This window comes from Epinephelus fuscoguttatus, linkage group LG11 (assembly GCF_011397635.1).
Source record: "Epinephelus fuscoguttatus linkage group LG11, E.fuscoguttatus.final_Chr_v1".
In the NCBI taxonomy this organism is placed as follows: Eukaryota; Metazoa; Chordata; class Actinopteri; order Perciformes; family Serranidae; genus Epinephelus; species Epinephelus fuscoguttatus.
The window spans coordinates 1,588,345-1,604,119 of record NC_064762.1 but is presented as its reverse complement, the minus strand read 5'-3'; the positions used below and the strand labels follow the sequence as shown (position 1 = coordinate 1,604,119).

The 15,775-nt window shown below is 43.6% G+C and overlaps 2 protein-coding genes across 5 annotated transcripts in view; one reads left to right on the top strand and one right to left on the bottom strand.

Annotated features, from left to right (window-relative positions):
- Positions 1 to 15,775, bottom strand: part of tmem244 (transmembrane protein 244) — a 146,326-nt gene that overhangs the window by 59,530 nt on the left and 71,021 nt on the right. The window lies entirely within an intron of this gene.
- Positions 1 to 15,775, top strand: part of tmem200a (transmembrane protein 200A) — a 93,248-nt gene that overhangs the window by 36,507 nt on the left and 40,966 nt on the right. The window contains exons 3-5 of one of the 2 annotated variants that reach the window (XR_007450294.1): positions 153 to 448; positions 636 to 799; positions 2,904 to 5,390. Coding sequence is in view for 1 of the 2 variants with exons in the window: in XM_049589282.1 (XP_049445239.1) it covers positions 153 to 448; positions 636 to 799; positions 2,904 to 3,995 (1,552 nt within the window). In the remaining variant the exon portion in view is untranslated. Of the gene's footprint in view, positions 1 to 152; positions 449 to 635; positions 800 to 2,903; positions 8,839 to 15,775 lie in introns of those variants that run through there. The other variant, XM_049589282.1, reaches the window with a different exon arrangement.

The following is a 15,775-nucleotide window of genomic DNA, read 5'->3' as shown; positions in this document are numbered from 1 at the left end:
AGCTACCTTGGGACAGGAAACTAGTCATCGTTTACTTTCTATGTGATTTATGAGCGACGCTGGCTTGTTTTTTGTATGGTGGCTGTAGTGATGTCATCAAATATATGTTTCTAAAAACTATCATTTTTGTTTTCTTTCCATACTTTATTTAGAAAGCGGAAACGACGCACAGATGTTGTTGTAGTACGTGGTAGGCTCCGACTCTACTCTGCCTCTGGGTTTTTCCTCCTCCTGGGACTGGTCATCTTGGCCGTAGGGATCGGCATGGCGACGCTGGGTTACTGGCCGCACAGTGAAACCACGCCCTCGGCCAGATCGCCGACTGGAGGAGGATCTAAGACAGCAACTGCTGGAGGAGCTAAAACATCTGCCTCAGAGGGAAATGGAGGCAAGTTGGCCGTCACAGACGAGGACATGTCTAACTCCAGCACAAGTCATAATGTGCAGGGTAAGTAAACAAAGGAATGAAAAGTAAACCAGAGTTGTTTGTTCTGAAAGTTGATTTTCTGAAAATGAAATACAAAAAAAACTTGGCTCTGTTTCACAAATACCTGAGACGTTGTCCGTCTGTCTCCTTTTTTTTTTTTTAACTCAAACACTGAATAGCTCATACCCTCCATGTGTTGTGTATGTAGGCACACCCTCCAAGCAGACCGGGGGCATCCTGACACGGTTCCTGGAACAACATCGTCACTCTGAGAGGATGAAGATGTTCGGGCCCTTCACCATGGGCATTGGGATTTTCATCTTCATCTGTGCTAATGCCATTCTTCATGAAAACAGAGACCGAGAAACTAAGGTGGGACCACACACTGTATAAAATAATGGACGTAACCACTGTGACCTCAGCCATTGGTTTGAGGACTCCATTTTAAAGCCTCATGTTGGCATTTTGTCCGTCCCCATCATTTGGTGAGAGAGGGTGGAGCACTCGAACGCTAATTGCTAGCTTGGTGAGCACTTTTGCAAAACCATTAAACGAAATGTACTGACTAGATAAACTGAATATTTGACTCCTTAGAGTTTCTTTTAGTACAATCGAACGCCAAACAAGACCTCAGCTCCAAAGGTTGTCCCTCTGGCAGGACTGAAATTAGCAAATACATACACACACAAGTGGGCGGCTGTGGCTCAGATGCAGTCGTCCACTTATCAGAAGATTGATGGTTTGATCCTTAGCTCCTCCAGCCCACATATAGACGTGTCCTTGGGCAAGATACTAAATCACAAATTGATCCCGATGGCTGTTCCATCGGTGTATGAGTGAGTGAATAGTTACTGAGTAGCAGGTGACACCTTGTATGGTAGCCTGGGCCACCAGTGTGTGACTGTGTGTGTGAATGGGTGAATGTGACATGGAGTGTAAAAGTGATTTTAGTGTTCAGAAGACTAGATTTATTTACAAACACATAGTCTGACTCACTGGATGTAGACTGTGACTGTATCCTGCCACTGAGCCGCTGATTTCGGCAAGATTTTCCCTTACTTTCACTATCTGCATGTTACCGTTGACAAATCCTATTTACAACAGGAAACAACAACAACCTCCAAGCTAAAAATTTGCACGCTAAAAATGGCATGTTTTGAAAAATATTTGGATCATGCAATGAGGCATGCCCACCTTGTTGTTTCGACGAATTGTTATAAGGAGCTATAACGAATAAAACAACTTGTGAACGCACTTCAGAGAAGCCAAGACTCCATCTCGCAGGACTCTCATGCCCAGTGTTGATTCATTTCCAGACACAGCCAGTCTGAGTTCACCTGCCATATCTTACTCTGACAGCAGCATGTGCCAGTGAAATGACTTCACCAATGCACCGACCTGTTCCATTTCAAACGAGCTCCTGCAATATCATCATACCAATGTTCTGCCAGCAAATTGTCTGTGGTTGGAACAGGTCTAGTGGGCTCCTCCAGAGCTTGAGTATAGTCAGGCTTCACCTGGAGAGAAACGATAATCAAATTATGTTTGTCTTGTTGTTTGTGGCACTTTCTTTTGCGGAGCCATTTTAATGACAATGCTCGCCTCCCCACAAGCTAATGTTCCACCAAAACCAGTTCAGCCCAGACACTATTTTTCAAGAGCATCATTGCGGCATCCTTGGTTTAAGTGCCGCCCAAAATGACTGTGATTTGTTTAAAGAAACATAAACAAGCCAGGGCGTTTCTTGCCCTATAGCAGAAAGATCATCAGTGATTCTAGGCCTTTGTGTAGCCCTGACACAGAGATGTGGAGATAGGTCTGGCTACACGAGACTAATATCTACCTGGCTCCAGAGAAATTAAATTCTAGAGTTGCCAGTGGATGTTGAGGGTCTGCATGTCTGCCAACAAGCTGTAACAGGAAATATAAATAGAACTAATATTGCCTTGCAAGGTTTGAAACACTGATTTGTGCAGAAATTGGGTTGTACCAAAGGTTATGAGGGACAGCCTCAAACAGATTTTTCAATTCTAAAACACAATACCTGAGTCAATAGAAAATGTAGTTAATATTCGGCCCCAATTTTGTATTCTCATTTCAGTTCTTCCTCCAGTCTCTACAAAATGAGAGGCATGCACAGTGCAGTCATCCATATTCATCACCTCTACATAACTAACATGCAAATCATATTTCTGCCAACCCCATTCCATCCCTATCTCTGCAATTTTCCTCTGATCACATTTCCTCTGCTCGTATGCCCTCTTTCCCTTCCTTGATTCGATTAATCCTCTCCTCCTCCCTTCCAGGTAATCCATGTGAGAAACAGGTTTTCAAGGTCATGAACACCAAACATGCACACATACATCTGAAACTACGAATAATGTGTTACAACGGAATATTAATTATCCCCAGGTAATCCAAAGATGAAAACTTCTGCTGCTACTACTACTAATAGTATACTTCTCTTCTGCACTAGATAATCCACATGAGAGACATGTACTCCACCGTCATTGACATCCATCGCCTCAGGCAGAGGGAGCAAAAACACCACCATCACCGCAACAGCACCTATGCAAGAGAAGTTGGGGATCTTCGGGCCTTTGGAGCTGATAACACAGCACGCATGGCCAGCAACTCCCTCCTGGCGTTCTCTTCTCGAGCTGGAGGCAGCGTTGGAGGCGGAGGGTCTACAGAAGAAGAGGAGGTGCTATTAGGGGACGAGGAGTTTAACAGACAAAGGGGACAGGCTAAGTTGGACTGTAGCTTTGCAGGGCTGCTGGCGCCGCTCTACAAGGATCGGCCCTTCTACGGTCCGGGATTGGCTCGGTCGGATTCGATACGCCACCAGTGGTCAGTGGATGGGGATGGGGAGAAGGGAGGGCATCACGCACGCTCTATTGTCTCCTCCTCTATATCTGCATTTACTCTCCCTGTTATAAAACTCAACAACTGTGTTATTGATGAACCGGAGATGGAGGCAATTACTGAGGAGGAGCGAGGAGGAGAGAGAAGAGAAGGAGAGAGGTCACAGCCTCTGAGCTCCATGGAGTCTCTGGTGGTCCCTGTAGCATCTGTTGCCAAGGCCTCCAAACCGCCAGGATTACACAGGAGTAACTCCGCCTCCTCTTCCTCCCACTGCTCCTCTGTATCCTCTTGCTCCATCTCCCCCGCTCCCTCCTCTACCTCAGGCTGCTGGCTCTCCCCGGGAGCAGCGAGGAGTGACTTTGGTTCAAACTCCTCTCTGCACATGCTCAGCAGCCACTCCAAATCTCTGGACCTGGAGCGCAGGCCGAGCATGCTCAGCGTGCACCCGGAGCAGCGGAAGCACCCCAGCTGGCCCCGCCTTGACCGTAGCAACAGCAGCCGTAGTAACAGCAGTAAAGGCTACGTGCGGCTGGAGGACAGGGAAGAGCAAGGGGAGCGGCTGTTGGATCCACCAGTGCGACGCGAATACAGCAGGCGGGAGAAGCTGCTAATGATATCAAGGTCGCATAACAATCTGAGTTTTGAGCATGACGAGTTTAACAGCAGCACACTGAAGAGGGGAAGCTCTGAGACTCGGTTCTGAAGACGCTGAACAAAACGCTGAAGACAGTTCTGTCAATTGCTCTCCAGACTGTGTACAGTGAGTTGGTGTCGGGGGGAAACTGACAAGTTTAACAGCTGCATCCTGGAGAGAGGAGAGCGGAAACTCAAACGCAGTTTCAAAGACTCTTTTTGTGAGCAGCAGGCTGGAGAGCTGTGGGTAATGGACCATCATACACAGCAGAAGGTTCAGGCCTCATGTCAGCAAGATGCTAACCGCCTACTGTGTCAGGTCCACAGGTGCTGGTCTGTGCCTGACCCTGACCTGTGACCTCTGTGGAGGGAGGCAATTGAAAGTAGAAGTTCCCTACAGGATTCAATAAAATGAATCACATTATATCATCAAACCTCTTCCTGACATACAGCGAGTGAGTGAACTCTGATGGATGGAGTGTGATGAACTGTCCAGATACAAGAGCTGCTGCAGCACGAGCAGAAGATGAGAATATTTTATGGGGCCTTTGTGATTTGATTTCTCCCTCTAAAATAAATGTTATCTATTCCTAACTATTGCAATTTTCTGAGTAATAGGTAACCTCTGTATTTTCCAACTTGGACTCAATTTTCCAATGTTTTGTTTCCAAGACACCAATGGGAAAACAGTTCCAGAAATTGGTCCAGTGTTGAGCGAGAGGGCTGCAGCAGGCAGTGGCAAAGTCTGCTGCGTTTGGTGAAAGCTATTTCGGGGTTGTTCCTAGTTAAACAAAAAGGATCCTACTCTTTACGAAAAAGGTCTATCTCTGTTGGGATGCTTTCCATAACGTTGTCAGACAACTATAATGATAATCTGAGCCTGTCAGTGGCAAAAACACTTTTAGTAGATGTAAATTGACAGTGCATAATTGCCTAGAGAATTTATAATGCAGCCTGTTTTGCATTGTACATTCAAAAATGTTCCTATTAGTCACTTAAGCAGGATTTATACTTGTGCGTCAGCTCTATGCAGAGCCTACGCTGCAGTCAATGCCTGTGGCCTACGCCGTTGTGAGCATTTATACTTGTGCGGTGGTGTGTCTGTGTCACTCTGCAGTTACACCTCCAAAACACTAGCTGGCAGCGAAGGTTTCTGTGAAGTGCTGTAAAGTTTAGTTGATTCAAAACACACATTAAACACACGTTAAACACACATTAAACACATTAAACACACATTAAACATGGCTTAATAGAGACAGTTTCAAACACAAATCAGCTTCACTATAACTCGCAGCATTCACAGACAAACACTTGTCTTTATCTGGACACATTTCCCCACAAATACAACATGCTAACGTTATTAGCACAAGCCTATGGCATTTTACATTGTATAAATTAGCCTAGCAGCTAGCAGACTTTTCCTCTACTCATATGAAGCCAGGGACAACAGCAACATTTAACAAAGGTAACGTTATACAATTTGGCTCGATCACAACTCACAAGGTTCACTGACAAAACAACTGTCTTATACTAAACACGTTTTCCAAACAAATACAACATGCTAACGTTATTAGCACAAGCCTATGGCATTTTACATTGTATAAATTAGCCTAGCAATGAGTGGAGATTTCCTCTGCTCATATGAAGCCAGGATAAATCACACACAAGACTTAAAATGCTATTTTAGTGGAGGCTTTACTGTCTTTGAAATTAGGTCTGTGTCGTCGCAGCGTGTAGTTACATTTCTGGGGAGGTGCACATCAGTCTATGATGTAGGATACTGCGTCGATTTGACACAGAAGTATTAATCCTGCATTAGGCAAAAAACATTGGAAAATAGGTGTAAATATACAGAAGTTAATCATTTCCTCAGCCTCTCTTCATCCATGTTGACTGGATGTTGGCTGGAGGAAAAACAGAAACGTCAAGTATGTCTGGGTTGATTTTGACCGTATACTGTATATAAAGATGGTGTATCTTGTATTTAACTGAGTCTAATTAGAGTTTTGATGTGGAACAATGAAAACAGGTTGCAGGTAGAGCAAGTGCGCAAAACTTCACATAATTAGGGCCAGGGTGAGGCAACACTGTTTTGCCTGTCAGCTGACACAGAAAGCAGGTCAGGGCATCTTCTTTGGAGAAAACGGAAACTATCTGATGTTCACTCGTTTGCATCACATCCAGTCAGGAAGAGGGTTAGGGGTTACTTCGTACAAAAAGTAGTGCTAATAAAGTTTTAACAGGATCTTAACCCTGAGACCACTCTTTAGGATCAATGCTGTTTCATTACGACAGTTTGTGAAAATTGTTTTTCTTCAAGTGCTAAAAGGTTTCATTCTAGCAGCTCCTGGTGAAATCAAGGACACGCTTTGAGCAAGTTTCTTCCTCAGCGGATGGCAGTGACTCAAAGGGAAATTTCTTATAGCAAGGTCTAGAAAAGACCTGAGAAACTCTCATGACCCGTTTGATATCAGAACAGAAAAAGCTTGGAGAGATTAACAGTAATACTGATTATCTTTGCTTGTATGGAACCTTAGAAAATAAAGTGCTTAATGTGGTTGCTTAGAGAGCCTGAGGCTGATAATGATCATTCACAAGTGATCTACAGGTCTTGACACAGAAACAGCAAACTAAACTCATCCAGAATATGCTTATAGCCTTGAACACGTAATGGCATAACACAGGGACAAGCCTCTAAAGTCCAAAAGGCATAGACATTAGTGGTACAGTATTTGTTTTAAAGGTGCTTTACGTATGTTTTGTGTCTGTGTGATTCTCAGATCGGAGCAGATGTAGAAATCCACACACGTCAGACAAAACCAGTTCCTGTAATGTCAGTACGCTACAAAGCATTGATATGAGTTAAATCAACGTGCTGCAGGACACAATAACGGAGTCCATGTTGCCCTGCAGTCACAATATTGCTGCCCTTTCCCAAGAACTACAGTAAGAGATTTTTTATGTCTGCTGCTGAAAGCTAGAAGTAACAAACTCTGTCTACGGCTCCACTCCAGGCATCTTAGGTTAATGTCTTACTAGAGACTTCACTCAGGATATGCAGCCTATTATTCATATGTTGATCATTTTTTGTAGACCCTAATATTTGAATATTTATAGACCTGAGTGTGAGCAGAAGTTTGAAAAATTAAGGCTGTAACTAATGATTTTTTTTATCAGTGATCTGTTTGAATCAAAGCTCTACGAACAGCCAAACATGTCAGGCAATAATCAAATCTGAGAAATGTCGACTTGCTAAATGACTTAAATTGACTGAGAGAATTGTCATTGACATTGACAATTGTCTGTATAAAACCAGGAGGCTGTAATTAAAGTCCAACTGAAATGAAAGTGCATTTTCTTGTCTGCTACAGTCAACACATATACAGCTCCTTTTCTCTCACAAACATTAACACACGTCTTGTCCTTGTATTAGTCGAACGAGCGACTGAACAAAAACCCACAAAGGGAGAGTGCACTGCTAACGTCAGCTACAGCACATTGAACAATATAAATGTAAATAAATAATACATTTACCTGCAAATACAAGTCTAGTCCAAAAACCATATTTACGCCTAACTGTGTCAGCTTGTTGCAACGAAACGTCAGTGTCACGGCCATATTAGAGAGGGCAAGAAATGTCTGCACATAAATGCAAGTACACAAATAGCTACAGTTTTTTGAATAAAATCAACTATAGCTGTCTCCAGTTTAGTAGAATCTCAACAGTTAAATTGCTGCTGCACGCTCAATAAAGCGTTGTGTGTTAGGCTTAATGTTACATGAACTAAATTACCTAACATTACATGATAAAAAAATAATTCATCATCAGGAGGAACTGTACAAACTAATATTTGTCAAACATGGATCTGTCTTCCAGGTTAACAGGTGTAGAGACTTCCCTATATGATATGATTTAATGTGGAAGTGGACAACTTTTCAACCAGCTAGCTCACACTGTCTGCTTATAAACTCCTTAATCATACCAGATGACCACGGCTCATTTTAGAAAAATGACTCATTGCAATCGGGTGAGAAATATTAACGTCATAGTGTTTTTCATCCAGAAAATAACTTTTTTTAATAGTCAAGTCTTGCTCTCTCCAATATGGCAGCAACACTGAGGTAGACAAAGACACGCACCCCCCCCCCAGTAGGCTGAGAGGTAAAGGAGCATTCCTCCAAAGACTATTTCCACCTTGAAATGACACAATGAAAGGGAATTACTAGATGTGATTTCAGGTGGACTTTGCAATGAGTGCAATGCTGTTTTCTGCTACAGTCTCACACATGCTGTGTCGCTTTTCATTTATTTATTTTCTTTGGGACAACGTTCACCATGTGATGATGACTGCAGGTTTGATTTCAGGAATTTAGCTACTGAGCAACATAGTAATAATGTCTCCGAATGTTTTGATATTAAAAGGCCAGTTCATGCCAAAACCAAAAATATACATTTTTCCTCTTACCTGTGGTGTTGTTTATCAGTCTAGATTGTTCTGGTGTGAGTTGCAGAGTGTTGGAGATATCAGCTGTAGAGATGTCTGCCTTCTATCTAATATAAAGGAACTAGATGGCACTCAGCTTGTGGTGCTCAAAGTGCCAAAAAATACATTTGAAAACTCAACATCAATGTCTCTTTCCAGAAATCATGACCTGGTTACTCAAGATAATCCACAGACCTTGTTGTGAGCAGTTTCATGCAGGAACTGTTTTCTTTCTACTGAACTACACCCACCAACTGAAGCACTGTGCAAAAGGAAGTGTGCATCAGCTTATTGATGAGAGGCTTGTGGTAGTGCGAGATATAAACATTAATGGTGTCCTACTTGGCTGAGTTGTTACACTGAATAGCTCATTGGTGCTGGGTGAGCTTTAAAGGATAACTTCGGTATTTTTCAACCTGGGCCCTGTTTCCCCATGTATGTGTGTGTGTGCGTATGATTCATAGATACAACTCGTTCTAAAATATCAGTATTGAGTATTGAGGGAGGTGGATGCAGCCGGCAGCCGCCAAACGAGCTAAAACGGTAACGGGGCAAATGCGTCCCATATAAGTTTGCGCATTAAAAGTGCTTTTTTTCGCCACTGACCGGTTCAGATCGCCAGTGCTATCTCTGTAGATAGCATACTAAGCGTTTCCCTTACCTCTGGGCTGTGACGTCATCTTGCGAGAGCTTTGCTTGTTGCGGGAAGAAAACAGAGGAGCCATGCTGAGCGCCGCTCAGAGTGGCGCTGGTTGTCCCGGAGTACAGCTGAGAGTTTTACTGCATCGATTGAAAACAATGGTTCGTGTTTGTGCTTATCCAAATTGCAAGAACAGGATGTCGCGCAACCCCCCGTACAGCTTTCACAGGCTGCCTTTGTCAGACGGCGAGATGCTGAAGTTGTGGCTAGTTGTGCTACAAATGGATGCTAACACTCCTGTCCAGACACTGCGCCTTGCAGACCATCAGGTCTGCAGTGCTCACTTCTCCCAAGATGACTACTGCCAGCCGAAGAAGAGAAGACATCCAATCCCGAAACACCTCTTCCTCAAGAAAACAGCTGTCCCACGAGGAGAGAGAGCTGCAGACACAGTGGAGGTAATGTTATATAAACAATGTTCGATTATTTTCCTTTTCAGCAGTAGAAATTCATAATTATACGATATAATCGATAGAGGAAAATGCAGTAATGCGCAAACTTATACGGGACACATTTGCCCCCATATCTACCGTTTCAGCTCGTTTGGCAGCTGCCGGCTGCATCCGCCTCCCTCAATACTGAACCAATTTTAGAACGAGTTGTACCTATGAATCATACGCACACATACACATGGGGAAATAGGGCCCAGGTTGAAAAATACCGAAGTTATCCTTTGGTTCACTCAGCGCCTCCTTGCCCCGGTGTTGGCTCTGCCTCTCTCCCTTTCTGTTTAGCAGGACTCTATTGCTGCCGGAGTGTGAGCTCCACCACCAGTTGGGAACCACTGACGTAATGAGTCTAACAACCGAGACGAGCCATTTCAATGTCAGAGTGAGTTTGTTGGGACCGTAATGGGGGACTGTCTCTTATCTACTGTGCGCCTCTGGTTATTGGCTTGCTGAGAGGTGCTGTAGTCATCTCCCAGGGCAACATCATAGCATTGCCTTGGCAGCGTCATACAACTCCAACAACCAGTCACTTACTGTCAGATAATGGTATTTTATTGGTAACATCCCTAGTTCCATTATATTGAAGAAAAGGCAGACATCTCTGCGGCCGATGTCTCCAGCACTCACACCACAACAATCTAGATTAATAAACAGCACGACAGGTAAGAGGAAAAATATAACTTCTGATTTAAGGTGAAATGAACCTTTAACATATTGACAAGCTGAATATGTGAAGACATTGCTATTGTCTGTTGACACATGAGCTGATATGATGCCTCCAAGATGCTCAACATCTCTGTTTCAGGTTCTGTTTTGTCAGCTTCCTTAAAGAAACTGTTGTTTTTATTACATTTATCAATGACGTTAAATCATCTTCTGTGCTACCTTTAATGCAACACACGTGAACGATGAAGCATCACGTGTGCTGAAACAGACAGAGCGCGTTGAAGAATGCAGGAGTCTTGCCAGAGAGCTTCATTAACTGATTCCCAACAGTTTATGGGTCAGTGTCCAAAATAAACTGTATTTTCACTCAAAGTTTTTTTTGTCCTAATGAGTGTGTTTTGCCAGTACTGATTCCTACACAAGGATTCACGTGGAGGAGCTCTTCTCATGGGTCAGTGGGAGGCAACAGCATCTCCTGGGTATATGTACACATACACACACATGTACCAACACACCGTCTGACCCCACACCTCATCACTAATTCCACTTTGTTCCTCCTCCTTTCTTTGTCTCCTGCATACGAATTAAGGAAAGGTCTGGATGAGTCATCGTCATTATCATATGCTCCATAGCTCTGTGTGAACAACACTCACATGCACACACACGCAAGGATTTTACTTACATGAAAGCATACGTTCACGCTTCTTCTCAAACGCAAATATACAGACACACAAAGGAATAAATACGCACACACTTTTAATGCAATTCAAAAGCAGGAGGCTGCTGATGCTGTCTCATCCTCTGTGTTACCGAGGGCACCGATGATAATCCTAACCCTTTCTGAAGGCAAGAAACATATTTAGGCAGCAGAGATGGATGATGTCGCATCTTGTTAACATTAAGCAAGTAAACTAAAATTACCTCCTCCTGTTGAAGCTTTCTTTCACTCTCTCTGTTGAGCTTTGAAAGTGAATGTGAGATGAAATGCTTCAGTCTTTTAAAAGCAATAGTCTTGCCTTGAGCAGTTCACTCAAACACTCAGTGTTGTGATTTTAATCACACAATGTTGGAGCATCTTGTTGCCAGGAGACATTATGATACAATACTGGCCTTGTGTCTCTTTTACAGTAATGTCTCATGACCCTACAGACATCACAGTTTTGATCACAAACAAGTCTTTTTCTCTGGATGTTGCAGCAAAGTCACACCAGCAAAGGGAACAAAGGCACTTGGGATACACTGGACTTCCTGTAACTACATTTTGGTTGCTAAGTGCATCTCCCGTCCGTCCAGATGGCTGAGTAATGCAAGCAATTGAATTACATGTTCCCAATGTTTTACTGCGTGCACAGAAGTAAATCCAGAGAATCTAAATGCACCCTCATCCTCGACAGGTGGTGTATCCACCTCTCGGTTTCGTCTTTCTGAGGGACACAACGCAGCAGGGCACACAAATGTGCTTCAACACTCTGCATCATCTGGGTGTTTGTTCAATAGCGAGCCGATGTGTTACGGAGAGACAGCTCGCGCCTTCTCACCTCCTCTGCTGTGTCACACACTTCAGCTAGCTGAGGCACTGATTGTTTTGGAGACACTCACAGACTTGCAGTGTTCTGCAGATTGACATGATATGCACAAGAGAACAGATATATCTTTGAAAATTACTATTGATGGACTGCAGCAGACTCACCAGTTATCACCAGTTATCACAAGTTATCCTGAGGGGACAGGAATCTGTACCAACATCGCATGGCAGTCCATAAAATCTTTGTTGGGACATTTAATTCAAAACCACAAACGTCAACCTTATGGTGGTGCTAAAAGTCAGAGGGTGACCAAACTCATTAGAATTCATTGTCTGGGGACCTTCAACATATGCACAAAAAAAACCCTGCACTGCTGTTAAGATGTTTCAGTCTGGATCAAAGTGAATTAATTGACCAAATAACTGGATCAGTGGAGCTTTGACATACTGGTGGTGTTAGGGAACCACTGGTCAGTAAGATTCATCCCGAGGGCACCTCTGATATCTATACCAAAAGTCAATCAACAGACTAACATGCTAAAATTGACGTCCCTGGAGCCACGCTGCTCATTGGCTAAAAATGAAACTGTACACCAATCAGCTCGTGATTAAAACTGCTGACAAATGAAGTAAATAACAATGCAATATTCTGCTGGAGAACCTTGGGTCCTGACCAAGCAGCAACCTCTGAGACTGACAAATGAAGCCAATGCAGAAGTGCCAAAAACTGCAGATCATGGAATGGATACTTGAGGCTGGCTCCAAAACAGAGCAAACCCCCACTTCTGGCTCCAAAACAACAAGATGGCTAAAATGCCAAACTCAGTGCTGCAAAACGGCAGTCCACCAAGCAATGAGTGACGTCACAGTAGCTTTGTCCATTATCATATACAGTCTATGGTCCTGACATTCATGTGGATGCCACTGAACAAGCACCACCCACTGAAACACCTTTACAGACAAAGTACACCCTGTAATGGCAGCAGCACTCCCTGATGGCAGTGGCCCCTGAGCAGGACAATGCACCATGGCACACTGCAAAATCTGCTCAGGATCGGCCTGTAGAATGTCACGAAGAGCTCAAGGCGTCGATCTGGCCTCAAAAGTCCCCAGATCCCAACCTGATTGAGCATCCGCAATGTGCCCAACAAATCCGATCCACCTCGAAATCCATGGGATTCAAAGTATCCTCCAGTAAAGTCCTGGTGCCAGACACCTCAGCACATCCAAGGAGGCCCCATCAAGGGTCGAACTTGGCTCTGATCCGTCGAGGCAACATTACAGAACCTCTGGGGTGTAAGCACATTCCACGAATGTTCAGTTGGATTCAGATCCGGAAAATTTGGAGGCCAGGCCGATGCCTTGAGCTCTCTGTTACATTCCACATGCCATTCCTGAGCAGTCTTTGTGGTGTGGCACGGCACACTGTCGTGGTGGCAGGGCCACTGCCATCGGGGAATGTCGTTGCCATGGAGAAGATGTACTTGGTCTGCAACAGTGTTTGGCGTGGGTCCTGCTTGTCAAGTGGCATCTACACGAATGCCAGGATCAAAGGTTTCCCAGCACAACACTGCATTGCATTATAATGAGATGATCAATGTTATTAACTTCATCTCTGAGCTGTGTTAATGTTGGGCTGACCGGAGTGAATTTGATTCCAGTTTTAAAAAACATAGTTTCTCAAGATTTATGTATCCAGTAGGCATGACTGAGCTTTGAACTGAATGCAGAGAGAGTGTTTAGAAAGTAATGTAAGACACAATAAATTGTCCGTTTTGGTCTTTTCATGGGATTTGGCTGCAGCAGCTCAGACTGCAGGGACTTGGCTTGGTAAACACAGGGTCACTGCCAGTTCAAATCCAGCATGGACCAGACACAGAGTGTGGACTGGTGGCTGAAGAGGTGCCAGTTCATCTCCTGGGCACCCCAAAGGTGCCACAGAGCAAGACACCAGACTTTTAACTGCTAAGGGCACTGTGCTGCAGCAGCTGCGTCATTCTGACATCTTTACACACTGATGCATGTGCGAGTGAGTAAATGAATAAATAACAAGACAATGAAAATATGAACTTCCCCATGGGGGACAAATAAAAGTACATTACATTGTTGAGAAAATGAAATATATAAAACAAGAGCAGGCTTATTCTTGAGCTTGCAAAAGACCACTTGTTATTCAACATGTAGTTATATTATGAAAGCTTTTATATCTGCTGTTGCAGACACCTGCTTATGAGTCTCTTTACCCATGAAAACATGCAGAGAGAGAGTGACGCTTTTCACATTTCAAGGTGCAGAAACAGCAGTCTGGAAAACAACACAATAAGAACTGGGCAGTACACTGAGCAGTGAAAACCACCACAGCTGCACGGACAAAGAAGTAATCTCTGTAAACAGAGAGCTGCGTATGTATGCAGAACCTGTGGGCAATGGCACAAGACTTTGGTATCGCAAGCATCTTGGTTTCCATTCATAGTCCTAAGTAGTATTAACAAATCACTTTTCAACAGCAGGTAAACAGTCAGTGGAGAGGCTGAAATGCAGAACCCATCGGCTATTGTCCAACCATGACTTAGCTTTACATTAGCTTTTAAAGAATTAATCTGCATTCATACACAGATATCTGTGAATAGAGATTAGCTGAAATGACTGCCACACTGAAGAAGAGGAAGTCTTGGCCCACATATCACAGGATGTCTACGGGGAAATTTCATACTTTTTTTTGGCCTTTCTAATGCCACTTTAAATGGAATTCAAGACTAACCTTACGCAATACACGGCAGAAGTGAAAATATACTCCGAGGTAAACACATTGACGTCAGTCCAAAATTAACAGTAAGGTGAAATGACACTGATGATACTCTGCGCAAGAACACACACACAAAAAAAATAGCATGCTGGCTTGCAACACCTTAGTCTACTGATGCCATCAGACGAACCAAACAGCATCAGAGAAACACTGATTTATGACATGAAACTGCTTTATTCAGTGTTTCTACTGGTTTTAATCACCTGGTCAATTTGTGTTGGAGAGGAAGAGACCTCTGCAGATAATTAACCTCCTGAACAACAAACACTGAAGAAACCCTAACCGGGAGAAGTTTCAGCTGGCTGTAATCTGCAATCCTCACCGCTAAATCCCCCTAAATGTCAAGCCCAGTTCAGATCATTGAGTCGCGACGAGACAAAACCGTTTTAGAACGTTGCAGAGAAAAGTTGCAGCGGCGTGAACTGGCCATCTGAGCCCGACTCAAGCCGGCTGATGATGTCATGCTCGTTTTGTTTGTTTCTTGAATGCAGCTGTAGACAGTTTAGTCGACTAATCGACTATTAAAATAATCGGTGACTATTTTAGTAGTCGACTACGCGGTTTGAGTCTTTTCATAGAAAAGTACTATAAAAGTACCCAAAATACTCTTACTGCAGCTTCTTATGTTCAAATATTAGCAGCTTTACACACTCTCCTGTGACGGTGAACTAAAACCCTTTGGCATAAGTATGAAACAAGACATTAGATGACGTGATTTTGGGCTCTGGGCGAGATAGACTGACATTTTTCAACATTTTAACACATTTTTTGATGAAATGATTAGTCGACTAATCGAAGAAATAATCAACAGATTAGTCGACAATGAAAATAATCGTTAGTTGCAGCCCTAGTAGCCAGTATCTCACAATCACTATCTTCATTCAGATTTTAAGAAGCTACAAATTATATTCAGCCACAAAATAAGTCTGAAAAGCTGCAAATCAGAATGAAGTACAGAGAGTCGTTGACTAGAGATGATACACCGTCTCATGGTGGTCACTTCCTGTCAGCGTTACAGATCAGAAGCACAGAGAGTCGTTGACTAGAGATGATACGCCGTCTCATGGTGGTCACTTCCTGTCAGCGTTACAGATCAGAAGCACAGAGAGTCGCTGACTAGAGATGATACGCCGTCTCATGGCGGTCACTTCCTGTCAGCGTTACAGATCGGAAGCACAGAGAGTCGTTGACTAGAGAGGATACGCCGTCTCATGGCGGTC